At 40.3% G+C, this 25,268-nt stretch overlaps 1 protein-coding gene across 1 annotated transcript; it reads left to right on the forward strand.

Annotated features, from left to right (window-relative positions):
- Positions 1 to 2,238: 2,238 nt before the first annotated feature.
- Positions 2,239 to 23,769, forward strand: RUVBL1 (RuvB like AAA ATPase 1). Its single transcript, XM_028719180.2, has 11 exons — positions 2,239 to 2,538; positions 4,199 to 4,285; positions 5,571 to 5,703; positions 7,800 to 7,951; positions 9,276 to 9,365; positions 10,286 to 10,435; positions 13,075 to 13,138; positions 13,991 to 14,189; positions 17,267 to 17,369; positions 22,153 to 22,244; positions 23,274 to 23,769. Exons 1-11 carry the CDS (start codon positions 2,398 to 2,400, stop codon positions 23,431 to 23,433), a joined length of 1,371 nt encoding a protein of 456 aa, XP_028575013.1. The 5' UTR covers positions 2,239 to 2,397; the 3' UTR covers positions 23,434 to 23,769.
- Positions 23,770 to 25,268: the final 1,499 nt, after the last annotated feature.

Raw genomic sequence — 25,268 nt, forward strand, 5'->3', positions numbered from 1 at the left:
ACAACTTCAAATTCGGTGATGACCTGTTCCTTCAGATCAGCGGCACAGCAATGGGCACCCGCATGGCCCCACAGTATGCCAACATCTTCATGGCAGATTTAGAACAACGTTTCCTAAACTCCTACCCACTCAAACCTCTCTTGTACCTGCGATACATTGATGACATTTTTATCATCTGGACACATGGTCAACAGACCCTGAACACCTTCCACCAGAAATTCAATGATTTTCACCCCACAATCAACCTAACAATGAATCAATCTATGCAAGAAATACATTTTTTGGACACTACTATAAAAATACAGGATGGGCGCATAGACACCACCTTATACCGTAAACCAACTGACCGACAAACATATCTACATGCCTCTAGCCACCATCCCAGACATACCAAACAGTCCATTGTTTATAGCCAGGCACTACGTTACAGCCGTATCTGTTCCAATTCTACAGACAGAGACTCTCACCTAAGAGATCTACAGCAAACCTTTTTAGAACTAAAATACCCAGCAGATGAAGTTAGACAACAGATCAACAGAGCCAGACTGATACCCAGAGAGAACTTGCTGCAAGACAGACCCAAAAAAGAAAATAACAGAACTCCTCTAGTCATCACATACAGCTCCCAAGTTAAAACAGTACAACGCATCATCAGAGATCTACAACCTCTCCTGGACAATGACAGTTCTCTTTCTCAAGCTCTGGGAGGAAGACCTTTCATTGCCTACAGACAGCCACCCAATCTTAAACAACTCCTAACCCACAATAATACTACAACCAGACTTAACACGGACACTGGCACCAGAGCCTGCAATAAACCCAGATGCCAACTTTGCTGCCACATACACCCGGACAACACCATTACTGGCCCCAACAACATCACACATACCATCTCGGGACTATTTAATTGCTCATCGTCTAACATTGTGTATGCCATCAAATGCCAACAGTGTCCTTCAGCTCTCTATATTGGACAAACAGGCCAAACCTTACGCCAAAGAATAAACGGACATAAATCTGACATCAAGAATCACAAGACAGAGAAACCAGTAGGAGAACACTTCAATCTCCCAGGACATTCTATACAAGATCTCAAAGTAGCTGTTTTACTACAAAGGAATTTCAGAAATAGACTGGAAAGAGAAGCTGCTGAATTGCAAATCATTACCAAACTTAAAACCATCGAGACACCTGGCCTGAACAGAGACATTGGATTCTTATCTCACTATACATGACAAAGCCATTTTTCACCTTCTCACCCCTTGCTTTTTCCTGTAAGACCTACTGCAGTCGTTAAGGGTCGTCAACAGGCTCATCACAGCTATCTGCCAATCACCCATTCCCACCCCCCTCTGAGTAATACCCCTCCCCACCTTCTCACTATATAGAAGGATCTGGCAACTTCTGTTTCAGTGTATCTGAAGAAGTGTGCATGCACACGAAAGCTCATACCTAGAACTAACTTAGTTGGTCTTTAAGGTGCTACTGGAAGGAATTTTTTTTGTTTTGACTATGGCAGACCAACACGGCTACCCATCTGTAACTGGAACTATAGTAGTCAAATGGAAAGACATTGTGAACAAGCCCTGAATATCAAAAGGACACTCCTTTGTGTGTGGATGATATTTTTAATGATTAGAGATCTGGTATCAGATTGAGAGGCAGTGTGGTGGAGTGATTACAAAGTAGAGGCTTAAGTGTGGAAAACTCAGGTTAATTGCTCAGCTATTAAGGATGGCTTAGGATGCCACCATCTGTCAGCCCAACCTCTCTCACAGTGTTGTTGTGTGAAACAACATCCCGACGTCCATGAAGAAAGGGCGCACGATACAATCCTCGTTGTTTCTTCACTCCTGTAGCTTTAACTCCAAAGGAAAAGGACTCTGCCCTGTAAATACTAATGATATCCTTTTTATTATGTTATTATCATTTATTAGATGGATATACCGCCCTGCACCCGAAGATCACATACTGATCAGCAGTAGTACTGCATTGCTAAAATGCCAGAAAATAACAACGAGCCATACAAAAATTCCGGGGGCTCTTTCCCAGCTGCAACCCTTCTCTGCCGGTACTCTATTTCTACAACTGCCGGGTGAAACCGGAGCGTCTTCGAAGGTGCACTAAACTGAATTGCCTGGGCGGTGCCTAAAGGGGGGGAGAAAACTACGACCTCTGATTGACAGCATATTTGCCCAATGGCAAGCGAGAGTTCGCTCCCGTTATCCAGTTATTTGAACGGGGGCAAGGACAAGGCGGCAGAGCGCCGGGAACCTTGGTAACGCGCGGGTGCCGCATGTTAACTGCGTGTGCGGCCGGTAAGAAGGAGGAGGAGGAGGAGAAGGCGGCGGGCTGAGTTTCCCGGGGCCTCCTTTGCTTCTGGTCGCCAGCGGCGGGATGAAGATCGAGGAAGTGAAGAGCACGTCGAAGACGCAGCGCATCGCCGCGCACAGCCATGTCAAGGGCCTGGGGCTGGACGACAGCGGCGCAGCCAAGCCGGCGGCGGCCGGGCTGGTCGGGCAGGAGAACGCGCGGGAGGTGAGGGCGGCGCTGGCGGGGCTCCGGGCTCCATGACCCCGTCCGGCCGCGTCACGGCCTGTCCTATCCTCGGGCTCGGAGGCGACGGGCAGGAGCTCCCTGGGCCCGTCGTCTCCCTAAGGAGGCGCTGGTGCCGCTGTGCAACCCCTGAGGGGGAAAGACGACAGCCGAAAGAGAGCCATAAGGCGTGGGGATGCACCTTCGCTTCTTGTTCCGTTTCAAGCCATGAAATAAGTTGTGGTTTGAGACGAGCGTGGTCAAGCAGATTGAAAGTTAGGAGTGGCCCCCACCCCCCAAAAAATCGCTTTAGGAGAGTTTATCTAAGCCACGGAGAGACCCCTGAATGTTCACGGGCTACTGTGCACATCATGCTGTGGCTGGTGCTGATCATAATAATAATTATTATTTATACCCCGCGCATCTGGCTGGGTTTCCCCAGCCACTCTGGGCGGCTTCCAACAGAACACTAAAATACAATAACCTATTAAACATTAAAAGCTTCCCCAAACAGGGCTGCCTTCAGATGTCTTCTAGAAGTTTGGTAGTTGTCGTTCTCTTTGACATCTGGTGGGAGCGGGTGCCACTACTGAGAAGGCCCTCTGCCTGATCCAAATTGGAGGCCAACAACATATGCAGGGTCACAAGTTTCACCCACCCACCCACCCCCACACACACACACAAAATCAGATTAGGTTCAACGAACTGCTAGTCATCCTATATCCCTGCCTTGTGTAACTTTTTCATAAACTATGAAATAAGTGGCTATTCTAGGAAGGGGATCTTCATACAGAGCTTGGAATCTCTGCTGTATGCGTAACCTAAATCTGCTTCAGTTCAAGGATATTAATTTTGGGTCTTTCTTAAGTGAGATCAAACTGAGCAGTTGCTTGTCAGATAGACATAACATCAGAAGTTCATGGGGTATCATTGGAGATGTAGCTTATTTGTGTTTGTTTATTCTTACACTTCTATTCCACCTTCAAGGAACTCAAGGTGGTGTACATGCTTCTCCATGTTGTCATTATTAGGGGCAAATCTGACTGGCTGGACTTTATGGAGCATCAAAGCCATAGCTGCATTTGCAGCCTTGCTGCACACCTTTCATCAGCTTCCTAAAATTTGGTGCTTAGCTTAGAACTATTAAAGACAAGGCCTTTTCAGAGTTCATATTTCTTTGGTTTGTATTGAATTCAGAGACATATATATATAAAGATATAATCTGAAACCGTGAACCCCACTGAACACAGTGGCCCTTCTGAGTGGACATGCCTACATTTTAAAATTAGTGTTAGTACATTGAACGTTCCACCAGTCTGCAAACTAGCCATTTCAACATCAGGTGAGCTGTTAATAAGAAACTTTCTAAAAAGAAGAGCGCTCTGAAGTTCTCATTTTTCTTCTGCCAATACAAGCTTGGTGGGAGATCTTGGCTAAATCCCTCAATTTCATCATTTTAAACTGGTGATTGTGCAAGATATTGAGTAGATTTACTCAAACAAGCCAGAAAATTATATATAGCTGTTGTATTTGTGAAATGATAAGTGTCCTATGCTATTGCAAATGCCTTCTGTTCCTAATCTCAACAAGGACTTTAAAAAGCAAAAGACAAACAAACCACAAACCCTCCAGTATCTATAACACTAGTATTTTAATGTTTTAGGCTTGTGGTGTTATTGTAGAATTGATCAGAAGCAAGAAGATGGCTGGCAGAGCTGTGCTATTGGCAGGACCTCCTGGAACTGGAAAGGTATGTCTTGTATCAAATGCTTGTGTCAAGTGCTGGCTCCCTTGGCCTGAAGCAAGATGAGTGCCACACCCCATAGTTGCCTTTGACTAGACTTAACTGTCCAGGGGTCCTTTTCCTTACCTTTTACTTCCCAGTAGCTTGTACATTTGTGCTTATACATACTTTATTTTACAGAATTTATGTGCTGATTGTTTGTAAAAAAAAAAAAAAAGAAAGATCTTCAATTGGTTTACAGAAATACACTAATAAACAATATTATTTATAATATTAATAATAAATAAAATATTAACAACATCACAAAAGTTAAGATATTCAAAAGATTAAAATAAACAGCAGCTAAAAAGAAATAAGGCACATGTAACTTTTATATGCCTTTAAGGGCTTGCCTAACAAATGTTTTCAGCAGGTGTCAACAAGAGTACAGCAAAGAGTACAGTACACACATATGCATCAGACCTAAACTCATTTGGTCAGTGGAATGGGAGGAGAACTAAACTACTGCAGAACATTTGGTCCTTGGAGATATTTAAATAAACTAGTATGCTTGTCCTAGGTGAAAGATTATGTGAATATGCAACCTTTTAACAGTAGTTAGAGGGTCACAAACTTATTTGATACTTACTGATACTTATTTAGGCAGCAATTCTGTACACATTTCTAAGAAGCCTTTAGGAGCCATGCTAGAACTAACAAATTACTAAAAAGCTTTAAACCAGTAGTTCTTAAACTTGTTCCACCCCCATGGAACATTTGAAAATGCAGATCTCAGCAGATTAACACCCCCCCCCCCTTTCCATCATCACTAAAACCAATTATAGAAATCTAGACCCGGACTAGAGAAGGATGTATTTAACTGGCAAATCTCTCTGGAAAAAATAGTAGACTTTTCTAGTACTATATTGTGAAAATCATGATCTTTAGGCAAGAGCCTCCTTAGCCTATTTTGATAAATACGGTCCTGTTAAAATGGCCTCCCTGCATCCTCCAATACTCCACTATTCTAGAACATTCCCTCAACCCTCCTGGAGTTGCTTTGCACGGGGCAGAAAATGAGGAAATGTCAAAAATGGTCTCCCCTCTGCCTCCTCCAGTGGGAAGATCCTTTAAGCAACATTCCACTCACAAGAACATTAGGTTGTATCCAAAGTTAATCCTACTCAGTGTAGGCCTACTGAAATTTAAGTTTAAAACCTGATAGGCTGTCTAATTTCTTTAAATTCTCTGAAATTTTGAGATTTCTGTATAATATATAATTGCTCAGTCTTTTGACTTTTTATTTTCACAGACTGCTTTGGCTTTGGCTATTGCTCAGGAGTTGGGTAGTAAGGTTCCCTTTTGCCCTATGGTTGGAAGCGAAGTGTACTCTACTGAAATAAAGAAGACAGAGGTCTTGATGGAAAATTTCAGAAGAGCAATTGGTACGTACCTTGAAACAAGAAAATAAGTTATCAATGCAAGGTTATTTTTGTTGTTGTTGTTCAGTTGAATGTATAATTCAACTGATATGTTATCATTTGTATAATTCAAATGATATATGTTATCATTTGTTTTGATTAATAAATCATATCTTGCTTCAGTTTTTAATATTACTGTAGAATTACTGAATCTCTTGCTAGCATATTTGCATAAGCTCTATAAATGCTTTCTTCATTATGGCATTTTAGTTGACTCTTGCTTCAGTCACAAACAGTGCAAGAATGATACTCTGCCTTCCTGCATTCTCATTGCATAATGCTGGACAAAATAGAGGAAGGTATTTGTAGCTAACAAGATGAGTAGCTTTTCAATTAGGTTAATTTTCTCTTTAGTACTTGTGGATTTATCAATTGAATTGTTTCAGTTTGTCAAGAGGAAGAGTTGGATTTGCAAGCAAAACATTAAGCATCTAAAATCTTCCTATTTTACTTACTGTTGACAGCTGATAGAACTATCCCTTTACAGACCTTTGGATTGCTTAAAGATACCCTAATTGTTTTTATTACTGCGTCCAACATCCATTAATTCCCCAGGGCTCTGTATCATGATTTACCACAGACTTCATCTTAGTATTGAATGGCATTAAGGTGAAGAAACATTTCCATCAGTTCTTGCAACTGAAAAAAGTGGCCCATTGATTTCTGTAAGAAAGAGACTCTCAATCATCTGTGCTCTTTAAGTTACTGTTAAATTGGCAGGGTCGAGGGGGAGAGAGCCGAGAGATGGAGAGAGCGCAGTCTGCAATATTTCCTTGATGTGATGAAGTTCCCTGTCAGATTTGGAAACTTGAACCAGCAGTTGAAACCTGTGTCATCCATGTTGTCATTCTTAGAGATAGCAATAATTTAACAGCCAGCCACATTGTTGGTGCTCCACATTCCCTGGATGTCAGCATGAAGATGCTTCTAAATAAGTATTTGGTGTTAGTGAAAGATAGAAATTCTTCTCCCATCTGTTGAATTTTATCTAACCCAAGTTATTAAAACATTCCTCTGAGAAATGGTTTTCTCTCCATTAATACCTATAACAATCCAGACATATTTCAGAACTGGTAACTGCCTACTCTGCTTAATGGAAATATGTTCTAATTCTTGTCCAATCATCCAGATTTTCTTTCTCAAATTAAGAATTCTCAAAAGGATATTTCTAGGGTTGCAATAGCAGAGATTTGTGTTAATTTGACATTCCAGTAGACTCTGAAATGAGTGCCAAGGGGCTATGAGTATAGCCTTATTTGGTCATTCGTTACTCCTCTGTTGAGCAACACCAAGGCAAGGGAGTGGGGTTGTGACAAATAGCCCAGTCCTCAAAGCTGTGCACTCCTCCACCAACATCCATGCATATAGAATGAACATCTGGAGGGGGTCTTGACAGTTGTAGATGGGGAAAGCTTCCCCAGAATCTAAAAGCCTGAGGGAAGTCTTCACATGTGCAACATAGTCATGTGAGTTTACAGAAAATGTTGCTATATGAATTTGGGTAATTTGCAAAATTTTATTTGCATCAGAAAATTTATTCTCTGTAGATTGATCTAATTTAGCAAGCTTATCCTATGTAAACAAAGCCAAGGACTTTGAAACTACAAACTTGCTTAATTTTATTTGCAGTTGGCATTCATTCATTGTTACTAGTGAGCTTACAAAACAGACAATTTTCCACTAGTAAATAATAATGTTTAATGTTTACGCCTTTTCAGAGTCAGATTCTAGGTGGCAATTATAAGAACTACTTAGCAGTTCTTTTCAACCAAACTGTCAGTCTTTTTAATGTCCTATTTGATAAATATGTATTACTGGTTATAACTCTAGAATCTGTAATGGGTTTTTGCTCTTTCATGACATAGTTTTTGTTTAAGTGGTAGAGTAACAAATGGCCCTTCTTCATCTTTTGTTTCAGTGCTACTAAATTTATTGGGTTTTACATAAATATTTCCTGATGGTATTGGAGATGGCAAAGATGACTTCAGGTGGCAAATATCAAGAGCAGTCCATTATAAATGGCAATTATTTTTATAGCTTATATAATCAATATTTTACAGGCTTGAGGATTAAAGAAACCAAGGAAGTTTATGAAGGTGAAGTCACAGAATTAACTCCATGTGAGACTGAGAACCCCATGGGAGGATATGGCAAAACCATTAGTCATGTGATTATCGGACTCAAAACTGCAAAAGGAACTAAACAGCTCAAGGTAGGTGGGGTCTTATCTCTCACCCATTTCTCAGCATCTTAGCACTTCCTAACATCAGTAAAAGGGGCAGGAGAACAGTTGACTAAAGGTACTTTTTAAGCAATAGAATTTATTTATTTTGCTATTTCTGTTTCACCACATGATCTGATAGGTCCTCTAGGTCATTTGCCACTTGACCACATAAATTGATAGATATTGCCCACTCCTGCTTCAAAGAATGATTTGGAGATAGGTGATGCAGTTCTGCTGAAGCTAAGCGTTATTTGCCTTGTAAGCTGTCTGGGTCAAGAACCATTTGTAAAGCACTTAGGGTGCAATACTATACACCAGGAGTGACAAGCCTGTGGCCCTCCAGATGTTGTTGAACTACAACTCCTGTCTTTCCTAATCACTGGCCAGACTGACTGGGGCTGTTGAGAGTTTGGAATCTAGTAACATCTGGCAGAATGCAGGATCCTCAACACTGCTGTGCACACTTCCCTGGAAGTAAGTCCTACAAAGCTCAATGGGTCTTACTTCTGAATAGGATTGCACTGTTAGAACTAATTCAGTTGGTTGATATGTTACCAGTACAGATAGGAATGTATGCTGAGTTTCAGTGAAACTGGAATTACTGTAAAACGTAACTATTTTAATAAATGTAAAGGTAAAGGGACCCCTGACCATTAGGTCCAGTCGTGACCGACTCTGGGGTTGCGGCGCTCATCTCGCTTTATTGGCCAAGGGAGCCGGCATACAGCTTCCGGGTCATGTGGCCAGCATGACTAAGCCACTTCTGGCGAACCAGAGCAGCGCATGGAAACGCCGTTTACCTTCCCGCCGGAGCAGTACCTATTTATCTACTTGCACTTTGACGTGCTTTCAAACTGCTAGGTTGGCAGGAGCAGGGACCGAGGAATGGGAGCTCACCCCGTCGCGGGGATTCGAACCACCGACCTTCTGATCAGCAAGTCCTAGGCTCTGTGGTTTAACCCACAGCGCCACCCACGTCCCTAATGCGACAGTACCAAATTGCAAATTGTTATCATTGAAAAGCAATAACTGGAAGTCTGTCATTGCGTTGAGTCCAGAATTAAGTATGTTTACTAAGGCTGGTTCAAGCTGGCTTTCATACCTGTCCTCACAGCAGCCCCCTGTACTGTCAGGAACTCTGCTGAATGGGGTGGGCTGCAGACTAAGACAAGTTCTGCTAGCCGGAACTCTGCTCATGAAAGCTGCTCAGAAAAATAAATATGAAGAAATAAAAACTAACACACTTCTACTGGAACCTCTTTCTTTGTAACTGCATCTTAATATAGTTGGCCTCTATTTATTGTCTCTGTAGTTGGACCCCAGCATCTTTGAAAGTCTGCAGAAGGAAAGAGTAGAAGCTGGTGATGTGATTTACATTGAAGCAAACAGTGGAGCTGTCAAGGTAAAGCAAAGACAACCGTTGAACCTCTGACATAGTATTGGTTCAGGATTTTCCAACATTTTTTTCAAAGGTCTGTGTCCCAAAAACCTTATCAATCCCTTCTAGGATAGCTGTGGTTTTCCTCAGGAAAGGAGAGAGGTGTTTTTTGTTTTGAAGGGGATCGTTGATGAAATAAATGCCACCTCTAAAGGGGAATCATTTGATTCACAAGTAAGGTCATCTGGTTTGAGAGCTCTGGTTACAGTTGCCCAGAGTGGCTGGCACAACTCAGTCAGATGGGTGGGGTATAAATAATAAATTATTACTATGATTATGATTATTGAATGTTTTGTCATTCATTTTAATATTTAACTTCATGCTTGTGTGTGTTCGTGTTCATATATGATATATAAGTGAAGAGAAAAGACCTGAAATTACTAGTCGTATTAAAAAGAAATGTATAGAGCCTTTAATCTTTTATCTTCCTGGTGTTCTTGCCATAAGATATATGCATCTAGAAGGGAATACTGCATTAGTTAGCATGTTCTTTGTATCTGATTTAAAATGTAGTTTAGGGAGATACTCGGTGTTTAATGGATGAGCATAATATTTTGTATCATACAATAAATCATCTATGTCCCAAGAAGTCTAGGACAGTTTCTCCAATCTCCAGCTAATCTGCTGGATTTGTCCTTTAGCAAGAGTTTCGCTCTTTCAGAAGAATGGAGAAAATACCAGGTGCTTTCAGTACGATTTCATAGGTTGATCAGTCGTTCCTTTTCCAAGGACAAGCATGGCATTTTCAAAACTGTCAAACGAAGCCTGTTGGGGTTGTCACTGTAAAACAAGACCTTTGTTTATCAGCTGTATGTCATTTTCAATATTGGCAATAACATTAATTATAAATATAGTGTATGTGATTTCTAAATTCCTCTTCACAGAGGCAAGGCAGGTGTGACACCTATGCAACAGAGTTTGACCTTGAGGCTGAAGAGTATGTTCCTTTGCCGAAAGGTGATGTGCACAAGAAGAAAGAGATTATCCAGGATGTAACTCTTCATGACTTGGATGTGGCCAATGCTAGACCTCAGGTATTCAACTATACTGACAGAAGCATTCAGACTTTCAGATTTGTGAAGAGAAGGAAGTCTTGCTTTTGCAGGATAGGCAGCAGTCCTGCAAAGGCTCCCACTAAGGAAAGAAGGGAAGAGACAGTGGATTCCGCTCTGCAACCCTCTGTACCACCCCCACGCTGTTACAGAGGCTCTCCCACAATCCTCCAGAGCAGATTTTCAGGGGGCAGATGGGATTGCAGGGGAAAGGAATTCTATCAGCAAGAATTGAGTGGAATTTTCCTTGGAAGAAATCTGGACCAATCCACTAAAAATCTAACAATAGGTATCTGCCTCCCTTTTAAGTGTGCCAGCACCTGGGGTCAAGGAGTACTGTCACAGTTCTATCCATTATTTTTCCTTGTTGCTGCAGTATGGAGTAAGCCAGGCTTTCCTGAAACACACAAACTCATTTAAAACAGGGATCAGGATCTACCAGTAGAACTGTGGATGATTTGCAGCCATCTCCAAGAGTTTTTGACTACCAATATTTTGGTTTTAAATATTTTGGTTTTAAAAACCACCAACCTTGTTTTGGGGGAATTAGTGAGGGTGGTTATTGCATGTAGGTCAATGAAGAAAATGGAAAACATTTTTGGTGCTAATAATATTCACTGCCTTTTACCAGTAATTTCTACTGCATCCTAAACTGTATACATATTTTAGTACAGTGAGGCTTTTTGAACCTACAGGCAAAGATATGATAGTGTAACTAAAATGTAAACATATTCCATGAGATAGGGGGTCTGTTCTTTTACTGGTTCTAATAACAAGTAGCCAGAAAAGTTTTTTGTCTTCTTTTAAACTCAAATTACATGGTTTTGAAAAGTGAATACTTGAAAAGTCGTTAAGGCACACATATAGCAGGAAAGTCAATATTGCAACTCTGCCAGGGATCAATGACTCAAGCTGATACCTGTCATGCAGAGACGTGGAATATAGAGAACTCCTAAAACCTTTGGCAAAAGCATTTTCTGTGTGTGGTATTTGACACATTGTTAAAACTAATCTGCTTTACACTCAGGGTGTCTAGATACACTTTGGAAATATCTAATGGATCTATCCAGTTTTTGTTAAATGCCCATGGACAGATTAAGTTGCTTTTATGAGAATTTGTACTGTCAGCTCCCCTCAGTATACAGTGGTACCTCAGGTTAAGAACTTAATTTTGTTCTGGAGGTCCATTCTTAACCTGCAACTGTTCTTAACCTGAGGTACCACTTTAGCTAATGGGGCCTCCCACCGCCACTGCGCGATTTCTGTTCTCATCCTGAAGCAAAGTTCTTAACGCAAGGTACTATTTCTGGGTTAGCGGAGTCTGCAACCTGAAGCGTCTGTAACACGAGGTACCACTGTATGGCCCTTTCAATTTGTCTCTTAGCTTAGAGAAGTTCTGTATGTATGCTCCAGTATGTTAGGTAAGTTCTTAAAGTCCCCACTGCGTTACAGTGAAGGCTTTTTGTGTTTGCAGCTGCAAACAGATTAATCTCTCTCTCCAATTGCAGCAAGTCAGTTCCGAGGGTTAAACAAGGCTATGTTCATGCAGGTTTGATTATTGCAGTCTTCAGTTGGAGAATGTCATCCATGCTCACAATAACATTGTCAGCATATCCACACAAAAATATTCATCTTTATTTTAAAATAAGTGCCCTCGTCAAAATAAAATTAGGCTCCTGGGTGTTGTGGAGAAATGCCAATTGTATGAACTGATATCTCCACATTGAGTATATAATATATACATGGTCCTGAGGAAGGGTTGCTATGCTAGCCAATTAATGGTGACTACATGCTGTAGTGTTAATTCATATAGCTGGTACATAGCATGAAATTAATACAAAGGATGTGTTTTCCCGGTTGTGATTATTTCTGGCTGGCTGAAATACCTCCTAACTCTTAATGTTAACAATACTTATTTCTAAAACTTTTAAAAACATTTTAAAAATAATTTTAAAGACCATCAACTTCCCAAACTGAAATATTACAGAATATACTGTGTAAAACTAAAACAAGCATTTTCTTGTTTAACAATGCATGTAAGATTTTTTAAATTATATAGCGAAGGAAAACAAAATTCCAAGTTCTCAACTAGCAAAGGATTATAAAAGCATGTTTGCAACTGATATAATTTCCATACATGCATTTTCCTTGAGTAATTTTATTGTTCTGAAACGTTGCAAAATTTACTGAGACCTGTATAAAATGGCATCATCATGTTCCAAAGTGCACATGAAGAATGAGGCTTAACAGATATATATACTAATGTACTATGCTTAGAATGCAAAAGTGGTGAATTTATAAAGTAGTTGTCTGATATTAGAAACTCCAATGTTGTTTTAGAAAACTGAAATAAGAGTTATGGGCCATATTCAATAGGGCAAAATTAGCACTAGAACAACAGGATTTGCTGCTCCATCCCTCCATAGGTGCTCTGTGCCATCTGCAGATCTGCCCATAACAGATTTAGGGGACACACAGGTTATGTCAGGGGAGGAGATCTGCTTAATGCTACCTTGAATTCAACCCTTTATTTTTAGTTTGACCAAAATAAATTTTCATAGCTTTTTCCGTACAGTAACAAAAGAAGATACAACCTTAATTTTCAAATTTGTTTTCTTTAGGGTGGGCAGGATATCCTCTCCATGATGGGACAGTTGATGAAGCCTAAGAAAACTGAAATCACAGGTACAATAGTTGTCTCACTTTCAGCCTGACCCTTATGCTTATATGGAAGTCCCACTGAACATGGTGAGACTTGGGTGTATAGTATTGCATCCTTAAACTTTCAGCAAGGCAGAAGGAAGGATAGTCAGAATGTACAGGAAGCGTGATGTGCATTACACAGTGCTGCTAAAGTTGAATGGGTTTCGGAATATTGTATTCCAGCAGTTCAATGACTACTCATGTGTAACACTTGAGAAGTGCTACATAGGGCGTCTGGTTGGTACTTGTGAGTATTGATCAGAATCTGGTGGTGTTGCTTCCTTTCCTCAAATGGGGCACCAGCAGAACAGGCATCACTGCATCAGCTGTTACTCCACTCTTACACTCGTTAAACAAGCTTTATTCATAATATGTTTTACATTTATTGACCTACAATTTTGTATACAAAGTTGAGCAGTATCGCATGTGCCCTACATTCAGCATCCAGCATTTTGAAAACATCAGATCCTGGAAATATATTTGTTGTGGTTTTTTTTTTAAGAAAACCTGGTGCAATCTTGGGACAAAACAGCAATATTTACAAATATTGAATGTGAAAAAGCCATTAGTATGATTGGTTTCCATCCAAAAATAAGCAGTTGAGTAATGATTGACTTGAATCCATAATTATGCAAAACCATTGTCTCAGCCCTATCCATTTTAAAGGAGTTTAATTTAATTTAAATTTCCTTATGCAATAAGATTTTTGTGTGTCTTAGTATCCAAAAAAGGATACTAATAAGTTGGTGCAAAAGGGGCCGCTCTTTTATTGTAAGTTGTCTTGGAGCTTTCATTATAAATAAATCAGGTTGTTAACCTTTATCTTTCCCTTAGACAAGCTTCGAGGAGAGATCAACAAGGTGGTGAATAAATACATTGATCAAGGCATTGCTGAGTTAGTCCCCGGAGTTCTCTTTGTGGACGAGGTTCACATGCTGGATATTGAGTGCTTCACATATTTGCACCGAGCGCTGGAATCTTCTATTGCTCCGATTGTCATCTTTGCTTCCAACCGGGGGAACTGTGTAATCAGGTACAGTGCTTAAAGCTTAGTCCTGCATGGTTCTCGTCTTCCCATAAGCCTCAGTGTTAGCTGCTTCAGCACAAAGAGCTATGATCTTTGGGAGCTTTTTATCCGTGGTGCTGATACACCTGTGATAATCATCTTGATGGGTCACAACCATATCTGTTGCTGCAGGACTGCTTAAGGGCTTCACTGCAGGAAAAACCTTCACACTGCGATGACCAAGAATTAGTAAGTTTCTTTAGAGTCAGGTTTTTCAGGATCTTATTTTTTTTTTCTCCCCCTTTGCGCATCCCTAGATCTGTTCCTTTACAGTTGCTTTGCTTGTCTTCCCCATAATGTTTCAAATACCGCTTGTTCATATCTTTTTCTTCTTCTTAGCATTGTAGCTATATGGCTATACTGTTGGCAGTCTTTGCACTTGCTCATCTTTCATCCCATACAGTCAGGTCTCTTTTTAGAATGGCACCATCACCCTCAGAGGTGATCTGTCTTCTTTTAATAATTTGGACTAGGTTTTGTATCTCCAAATGGCTTTGAGCTGCACTGCTTTGCTGTGAACAAGTTTACATATTGTACTTGGATAAAAAGAATCCTGCAACGTCATTTCCTTAATAAAAAGAAACAAATGTCTTGTTTAAATATTTCCTTTCTTTTTCTTTTTGTAGCATGTTCATTAGATTTCGGGTGGGCAATGACTTTTGTTTATTGATTTTTGCTCCAGCACTTAAAAAAGCATTTGGTGCTTTAGAAATAATAATAGCAAGGCCACTACCTGCTTTCCCTTTTGATAGTTTAGCTGGATCCCATCTTGTATACTGTTAACAGCTAAATGCTAGACTGGTGGCTTTCAGGTATTACTGCTATTTCTGCCTTTACTTAAATAGACTACTTGTACTCATCAAAGATTCATCCCTATTCATTACTGTTGTCTACTTCTTGTGTCACTTCATAGTCTGCTTACAGCATTTTTTTCCTGAAACTTGGTTTATTTCACTTATTAAATACATATCTCACCGTTTCTTAGGCAGCTAACAAAATCCACATTGTGTAAAACAGTGACAATGGAATAAATTGTGCTTGTCTTGATATAAATTGAAAAAATAATTAAAATGATGATTTCTCAGGCATTGAGGGTTTCTCTTTCCTCTACTGCTAGCAATTTGCCACAGAAAACATTTCAAATGGTGGGACTTGCCCCTTCTGGCACTCGATTGGGATGGGAAATGCATCTCTCACACTTGCATATACATATAGGACAGAAAATACCTCTGAGAGACGAATGTTTAGAATAGCTATTTCAAAGCAGCATTAGTCCACGTGTCTGTAAAGCCTTCCACTATTGCATGATTCACACACACCTATATTTGCTGAAGAGGGAGGGCCCTGCCAGTGTATAAGGGACTTCTAAGAATTAGGTACGGGCTTTTTCTTGAATGTCCACATTCTTTGCTGCCCACCAACATTTTATACAAGCTTGGGCACCTGCTCTGCAACCTGTGTGCAGAAGACATTGGCTTAGATCCAAAAGTGTCTTGTGCAAGTGGAAAGATTCTTCCACAAGGCAAATTCTACCAATTTACTTGTCCCACTGTAGTGCCCCCCCCCCCCCGTTTCCCATCCCATTCCCTTAATTGAGCAACTATTGGGGGCGAGGGGAGGGTGCAGGAAAGCAAGTGAATTTATGAATATGTACTATTTATTTTCTGTTTTAAACTACTTAGCCAACCACTTTTAAGACGCTTGGGGAAGGGATTTAATATCCACAAATCAGAATATTAGTCAGTACATTTGGATGAAAGGGTTGAGGATGGTAGAGAAAAGAACATGCCCAGATCCATTCTCTTATCTTAGTGGAGAAGAGACCCAGTCCACTTTTTTTCTCTTGCCTTACTTGCACTTTATGCTCTGCATGCTATAGATTTTTAATAAACTTAAATTACTGTGAAGTAGTGTTGTCTCCAGATACTTGGAATTAAGGCCTACCACACCATAAACACCTCCAGTCATCTTGTCAATATGTTTCTCCTTAGGCCAGGTAACAGTAGAAGAGTTTTTAAAAGTGAACCTCTCAAAGTTAAAGAACAGTCTGCTTCTGGTAATTGTTGGGTGATTTCTCATCAGCTCACAGTGTTATTGGTAGACTCTTAGCCTGTCTTCCTCCTTCCAATTTGTATCACACCCAATCTTTCCTCGGCTTTTGCAAAAGATATTTTGGCCCCGTGCAGTGAAAGCACCTTCTTGTAGACAGAAGTTTCCTATGAACCAGGACTAAAATTGTATCAGTGGTCTTTCATGTCGTGTTGAAAGAATTTTGAGTTCATTATTCTGTTATTAGAAATAGAAGCCGCTATTATTTAGAAAGGGGGGGGGGGATAGATTAACATTCTACTCCTATGCTCTGCTCATCCCTCCCCTCTGCTCCTCATATACCACAACTGAGTAGGATCATGATTTTCTAGTAATCGCCTGAATAAGAAATATTTTTAGATGAAACTGGAGTGCCCTCTAATGGACAACAGAAGATATTGTTATTATTATTATTATTTATTATTTATTATTTATTGAATTTATATACCGCCCTATACCTGGAGGTCTCAGGACGGTTCACAGAACAAAATCAAAATATAAAACCACAAAATATATAATCAAAATAAAAACAGCAACCCAATAACCCCCCCCCCCCAAAAAAACCACCACATTTTAAAAGGGCAAAGTCATTTTCTTGTTTTACATAGATACAATATATTGGTGGGAGTGGAAGGCAGGAGTGTTCATCAGTCAAATACTTCACAGCATTTGCACTAAGATTGCAAATTAAGGTACCTTGTGATGACAAAGAGTTTCACCAAGCTTATTCTTGAATGCAGATTTTCTGTTGCCTATCTCATTTACGTAGAATACAAGCCACTCTTCAGGAGAGGTATGTCAAAGTCTGCCTCTTAGGACAGTGCAACGTAAGCCATCACCAACCAATATAATTTCTTAGTGTGTTGCTTTGAATGTTAGAAGAAAAGCTTCCCACCAGCAAGCCTATTAAGGTGATAAATAAATATAAACCTGAACTTTTCTTTATATCCTTGCAGAGGTACAGAAGATATAATCTCTCCTCATGGGATACCTCTGGATCTTCTGGATAGGGTGATGATAATCAGAACCATGTTATACACGCCACAAGAAATGAAGCAGGTAACTCTCTTACTTATGTAATATCTTGGGGGGCAGGCAGCAAAGGTCCCTCTCTAGAACCTCAGCCAGTGGTGCGGGGTGTGAAACAGCACTGGCTTCTTACCTATAACATGACTGGTTTCCAGGATTTGTTTTTTAGAACATTTTTTGGTCCTATAATTTTTTTAAACAATTTTTTAATCCTGGCTGATAACAAAGTTCTCTTAGTGGCTTACAATAATGTGAAAAATATTTAATACAGTAATATACGTTGCCCTTTCCAGAAGGAAAGTTTCATTGAAGTAGGAATTCATCCTGCAGGTTTCTTGCTTTGAAACTATGAAGGCTATGGTTTCCTCTTTAAGATGTTTATTATTATTATGTTTTATTTAATTTTACTTTTAAATGTCTGCTGCGTTCTTTGCTGTTCGGACATCACCAGAAATGGTTCTCAACAAAAGTAAAAACCTGCAACTTCTGATAAAATCAGAACAGCTCTCCAATGATGGGTAAATAAACAGCCCACAAAAAGATCTGTTTAAAAACAACCTGTAAGTCAACAGGAAAAGTGCTTTAAAAATGCCAATAAGTATGAAGACTGTTCCACTCTCCATATTTATCTCCATGTGAACTGATTTTTTAATTCATCATAATAGAAATGTGATGGGAACAGATCTTCATTACACTTCGCTTGAAAGGGCGGTCCTGCTTACATTTTTTGTGTTTCTTAATTCCAGATCTTAATTTTTTTCAATATTTGCTCAGTTTGAAATGAAACCACTCCATGTTAGTATTTGAAGTATATGCGTTTGTAAACTCCTGGGGTTCGCATTCCGTCAGTGATTTGCTTACTATATTCTTGGATCCATTTTATAGTTGATCTAGACGAGATTTTTTCAATGATTGGCTAGAGCAACAGTCCAGTAAGCAGCAGGACTCATCTTGGTGCAAGGAGCATTGATTATAATCCTTGGGTGCCATTATGAGGCATCTTGTCAAAGATCCCCCCTCATTAGTGTCTCAGTGCTGTGGGCTGACACCATACAGGAGCCATTACGGTTTATCATGTCAATTCTTTGTATTATTTAGGAGATAGTGTCAATGGCGGAAAGCATTGTCACCAGATAATAGTCTCTGCTGCTGGATAAGTGCCAAGGTGAAGCAGAGGCATTTATTGAATATAAACGTACCAGCAAAGGCTCATTTCCTTTGGTATGAGGAAGCTTTTGTGTGGTGCCTTCTTTCAAAATATGCCGTGGTATTGATACTTGGGATGTTTTTGTGTACCTGACAGGATAGCTGTAGCACCTTGATATAGATTACAGCAGAGGTGGCTAGAGGATACAACTGTACAATGAGGTTTTCATTTCAATATTAGCATAATACTATGTGTTATAATATTAACGTTGGGCAAAGTAATTGAGAGTGGCCAACTGCAGCTGTGCCTGGGTGAAAGGGATTATCTAGACCAATTTCTGCCTGGCTTCAGACCTGGGTATGGCACTGAAACAGCCTTGGTCCATCCTAGTTATTGACCTTTATCATAGAGTGCTACCCTGTCGATTCTGCTCAATCAACCCCTTGGTAGTGTTTGATACTGAACATTAGGAATAACTTTCTGAAAGTAAGAGCTGTTCAACAGTGGAACAGACTCCCACAAGAGATAGTGGACTCTCCTTCGTTGGAGGTTTTTAAGCAGAGGTTGGTTGGCTGTCTTTTGGGGTTTCTTTAGTTGTGATTCCTGTATTGCAGGGGGTTGGACTAGATGACCCTTGGTTCCTTATCCACTTTTGATTAATTATATGCTGCAGTTTGCCCCTCTCAGTTTTGCCTCTCATTTGGACAGGGTTTAGATTTGCTTAGTGATGTGTTCAAAGTGCTGGTTTTGACCTATAATGCCTTAAATGGCTCAGGACCGCAATACCTCAAGGACCGCCTCTTTCCATATGAACCACCCTGGACCCTTAGATCATCTTCTGAGGCCCTTCTTCATGTGCCTCCTCCTTGAGAGGTCTGGAGGATGGCAACATGAGAATGGGCCTTCTCTGCAGTGGCTTCCGGTCTGTGGAATGCTCTCCCCAGGGAAGTTCACCTGGCGCTTTCTTTATACACCTTTAGGCACAAGGCAAAAACGTTCCTTTTTAACCAGGCATTTGGTTGATTTGATTGACATCCTATGACCTTCTAAAATGTGGGTTTTATTGGGAGGGTTTATTGGGTTGTTGTTTTTATTTTGATTATCTCTTTTCTGTTTTTTTATATTTTGATTTTATTCTATGAACCACCCTGAGACCTCTGGGTATAGGGCGGTATATAAATTCAATAAATAAAATAAAATAAACATTGTCTGCAGCGGATGAGGAAAGGCAGGGCACAGAATAGGATTCTTTCTTTCTGCCTTGAGCCTCCCCTCTTCCTCAGGTGCTTCCTTACCTTACCCTGCTAAAGAGTTCTGTTCCCCCACCGTTTTAATTGACCCTATGGAAAGGGGGAAATGGGGCTTGGGGTTTTCCAAGAGCAGTTACACTCCTTCTCCCTGCACACAGCCTGCAAGTGGGGCTTTCCACCCTTAATAGTTCACAGCAGCAGTGGGTAACCTGTGTGCCTTCAGATGTTATTATACTCTCAACTCCCATCAGCCCTGACCTTTGGCTGGAGTCCCACCTCGTTTGGAGAACCAAAGGTTGCCCTCCCCTGGTTTCAAGGATCCTTTGGCATGCCTCTCTGTGACCAGCTCTTTGCAGCTGAGATGGGGAATGACCAGTTCAAGTACCACTTAAATGCATTCCTCTGAGTGCTTACCAGTTGAAAAATGCCTCCTTGTCCCTGTCCCCACCAAAGTAAGATTTGCATGCATACCACCAGCAGACTGTGTGCATACTGTAGGGACCACCTGCATTCCAGACCTTTCTCCTATTTTGACATAGATGTACCTGCACAAAGAACCTTGCAAGTAGGGAATGTGATATGGTGTGATTCAATAATCCAAATAGGTATTTGATCCTTGCATGTAGCCTTAGAGTGCTTTACATATTCTGGGTTGACTATGGCACCCCATAAACTGGCTACAGAGATGATTTACTGGATTGTGTATTCTTTATCTGTTTTTCCAAAGAAGAAAGTATTACACAGGCCTTTAAAAATTATATTCAGGTTTAGTCTTTATCTCTGTTGCAGTGGTTTAAGGGTTGGGAGCCAAAGAGAGATTTTAGTTCAGGTTCATTCAAGAGCCTGTGCACATTCAGAGGACTTCTGATTTATCCTGACCCAGTACCTAATCATCAGCCCTTTTTACTACTTGACATGATATATTGTGGGTTGCTGATCAAGGAACACAACTTCAAAGCCAACTTGGGCACACAGTTCTTCGGATCACAGCCAAGTTAAATATCAGCTAGAAACTCCATATTGGTGGGGGGATTTGTCTGATGTACTCATATTCAAATTTGATGACTGACACCATTTATAGGAGCACTCTTTTTTCTTTTCTTTTTTTCTTTATTGATTTATTGATATCTCAATACATATACAAAATGTTTACATAATATTACATATACATTATACTTGTAAATTCACATTTTTCTGTAGGAGCGCTGTTAATTGTCTCCTTGTGTTTCAGAAGCCTGACTAGCTTCAGCTGGAAGTCAGGCATTTAGTGTTGCCAGTCCCCTGCTGTGGAATACATTTCTAGCAGGTGGAAGACTTTTATTTATGTCACCAGGCCTGTTCAGTATGATTTAAACTATTTAAGATGAACGAGTCATTTTATGATTATTCCGTATTGTTTTCATGGGTAGGGTTTTTTTTGTAAATTTTGTTGAACACCATCTGGTAGTTTTGTATGAGGTGCAGTCTAAATATTTTAATAAACAAAATGAAGTATTAGCCTTAATATTTTGGTCAAATTTGAACACTCCCAAGAGCAACTTCAAATTCTAATGTTCCTTAAACTAGCTGCCTGGTACGTGAAGCTCCAGTTCTGTGCTCATCCCCCTTCCGCACTCTGATTCCCTTGGTGCATTTTTATGGCTTTAATTTAAACGAGTGCTTCTTGATATCTTGTTTACAAAGCTGCCAAAGTGAAAAATACCTGCATTATATGAGACTCGCAGTTCCAGAGTTATCTCAACACTACAACACAACATCATTATCCAGTCTGCCCCTTATCACTCAGCTGGTAATACGGACTGCAGGGAGCCTGGTGCCACTTTTGTTACAGCTCTATGTGCTCAGGCTTATTGGTGATATCTTCTTCTTCAACTTTACAAAGATCTTCAAACTGGTACAAGCTGGAGACTGTTCTTGATAGATTAGATTTATCTGAGAGGTTTTGTGGGAGTAGGTGAACCTTGCAGAGAAACTTATTTATTTATTTATTTTACCGTCTTATTTGTCAAGAGGCTAAAATGTCTGGCGTGCATTTGAGCAACTAAAGGACAGTTGAGACTTTCCAAGCAAATTGTTCTGAAGATTTATTCCAGGTGGGATACTGATGATCTGTGATTCTGTAGGTCACTATATGTATATTCCATATCATTCTCATAGTTTAGGAGTTACAAAGGTTCTTGATGAATGCCCCAAAATATTATTCCATTTGCAACCCGAAAGGATCCCTGTGTCGCAGTTCTAAATTGGATGCAGTGAAAGCAGATGTAAAAATAAACCAGCCCGTGTTTAAACTATGTTTTATACTGTATATGGTTTGCATGTGATGCTAAGGTGTGTACACAGTTTTAAGAAATGCATTTTTTAAAGTCCTTTTTAAAAATTTTTAAACTGTGTTATATATATTTTTCTGCTTTAGATCATAAAGCTTCGTGCCCAGACAGAGAGTATTAATATTAGTGAGGAGGCACTGAATCATCTTGGAGAAATAGGCACCAAAACAACATTAAGGTAAGCATGTTGACTATAAATGTCAAATAATGACTGGTTTTGGAAATGTTATGAAGATGGGCAGAAACAGGTAGCTAGGGGGTAACCAGCAGGCCATTGTGGATTTCTGGTGAAATACTAATTTGCTTGAATGACGAACCTCAGAGTTCCACCAGTATTGCATACTCCACTTTCATTCATGACATTCAATTTCTGCATTTAAGGTAGTGCCTCTTTATTAACATATGAAATGCTTGCATATACATAACTTACAGACAAGCTAAATTATAGTAGTGAAAATCCTTTGCAGAAATTAATAGTTGTATGATAATGATTGGTCATTTTAATGGACTGCATATTACTTATTGAACTGTTTGACTGCTCCTTGCCATTTTTGCAGGTTGATACATTCAGTAATTTTGGACATGGGAGCCCAATGTCTTTTGCAGCCACCCATTGATGGCTGGCAAAATTGATTCTACCCACTTTCAAGGCTAGTGGCATTTTTGCAAGAGTTAGTAAGTTCCAGACCACATGAAAATAGCCATTGCAATAGAGTTCTGTAACAATCCTAGCAGGATATATAATAGAATAGATTCATGTGCAAATTCTTTTTACAACTTCCTTGCAAGGCAATGAGGAGTCCTGAAAGTAGATTCTAGTACTATTGTGAATGTCACTGGGGGGACCAGGGTCTAAAGAACTGTACTCATTTCCGTGCAATATGAAGTTGTGTTTCTCAAACCACAGCTTCATTTCCACATCACAAATAGCTTTTGAAATGCATGTTTTTTCATCTGGTATGGGAGGTGGCATCACTGCTCAAAGTGGGAAGAGTCAAGTTGGTGGGTGTGCTTTAAGTGCCTCTTTGGCTCTTGGCTTAAATGTTTAATTTCCCCAGCTATAAGGTGCATTGGACATTTCTGGAAGCTAGGTTCATTTATTCACCCTGTGGAATATTTCTGTAAGTGTCTCTTTGGAGGAGTTTTCTCTGTTCTACTTTGTAGCTGGCATGTTAATTTGACACATGCTCTTATTATTTGGCCATAGGTATGCTGTGCAGTTACTCACACCGGCTAATCTGCTAGCCAAGATAAATGGGAAAGACAGCATAGAAAAGGAACAAGTTGAAGAAATAAATGAACTCTTCTATGATGCCAAATCCTCGGCAAAAATACTGGCGGATCAACAGGAGAAATACATGAAGTGAAGAAGTTTGTTAGCCTTTCTAGTCCTCAGAGCCTCTTTTAACATTCTCCAAGTTTTAACTTTCACTGGAACTGAAAAGTTCTTAAATATCACAAAACTGTTTTGTAGCAAGAAGAAGCATTTCCTTTGTTCTTAGTTCACCGAGAGGGAATGAAATCATCTCAATGTCTGTGGTATCTTCTTGTTTCATATATTGAGTGCCTATATGAAATGGATGCAGGCTGGCATGCCCTTATATTCCTCTTCTAGATTTGATTGCTAAGTTGCTTAGAAAAGACAATTTATTTTCATTGTTGGTTTTGTTTAAAAATAAATGTGAACTTGTTTTTAAAATGTTTTAAGTTTGACAGACTAATGGTGTTTTGGAGTGTCCTTCAAACCTTGTCAACAGAGGATGGATAACCCAGTAAAAGTGATGCTTTTGAAATGAAAACTTGAAGGTGCATTCACTTGGATTCTAGGCTTTTGCTTGGTTTTGGAGAGGTGGGCCAAATTCTCCAAGTTAAATTGCTGAATAACCAAACTTGGGTGTAGCACAGTTTGTCACTCTCCCAGGTGGCAAACTGTACATGTACCTGCCCGTGTAAGAGGAAATACACCCGCATGTATAGTCTTAAATATCTGTGCTGTATTAATTACAGGAATATGGCAGACGCGTGGGTGACAGTTTCCAGGACAGACAGTTCAAGTACGGTAGCACCAGGGGAGAGGAAGCATGGAAGAGCAGGGCAAGTGGAGCTGTGATAGGGTAGATTGCCTCCTGGACAGCTATTTAAAAGACTAATCTTGTCTAGAAAGAGTAAACACTCTGGTGTCCAGTCTTGGAACAAGCACTGAGTATGTCTGTCTGGAATTAGAGTTGGTGGGGAACAAATGGACCTTTAATTCTAACCCCTGCTCCTTCTCAGTGTGACTTGAGTAGAGACCAGCAGCATCACAGAATGATGCTTACAGAGCACAGATAGCTTGAGGGGCCTTGCACTAGTGGGCCATGTTTAGCCGCTGCAACCCAGAATTCCTTTAGAGATCTAATACCGCTCCATGAAGTTTATACAATGTGTTTCATAGTTATACAACTTTTCACTCAAATTGTTGTTTTCTAACATGATTGCAGGGACGCGGGTGGCGCTGTGGGTAAAAGCCTCAGCGCCTAGGGCTTGCCGATGGAAAGGTCGGCGGTTCGAATCCCCGCGGCGGGGTGCGCTCCCGTTGCTCGGTCCCAGCGCTTGCCAACCTAGCAGTTCGAAAGCACCTCCGGGTGCAAGTAGATAAATAGGAACCGCTTTCTAGCGGGAAGGTAAACGGCGTTTCCGTGTGTGGCTCTGGCTCGCCAGAGCAGCGATGTCACGCTGGCCACGTGACCCGGAAGTGTCTCCGGACAGCGCTGGCCCCCGGCCTCTTGAGTGAGATGGGCGCACAACCCCAGAGTCTGTCAAGACTGGCCCGTACGGGCAGGGGTACCTTTACCTTTACCTTAACATGATTGCAAGCAACAGTTTGCTAAACACATTTATGCCCAAGCCCGTGTTGAATTATAGCCAGTAACTTCAAAAACCTTGGCATTGATGGAAACGGAAGAATTCTTACACACACTACACTTTCTTCTCCATAGTTGTTGCTTTGTGTGTCTTTCACTAAGCTAATCTTCACAACAATAATGATTGGTACGATGTATGCAAACGCAAATTAAAACTGAACTTCTGGTTTACTATTTTGAATGTAACAAAATTGTGACGTTTATGACACACACAGTTCATTCTAAACAGAAGAATGCAAGCCTCTGTGATGTGTGTGTGCTGCTGCTGAGTGTACCAAACTGAGGCCTGTGCAGACTTC

Source organism: Podarcis muralis, chromosome 2 (genome assembly GCF_964188315.1).
Source record: "Podarcis muralis chromosome 2, rPodMur119.hap1.1, whole genome shotgun sequence".
NCBI classification, from domain to species: domain Eukaryota; kingdom Metazoa; phylum Chordata; class Lepidosauria; order Squamata; family Lacertidae; genus Podarcis; species Podarcis muralis.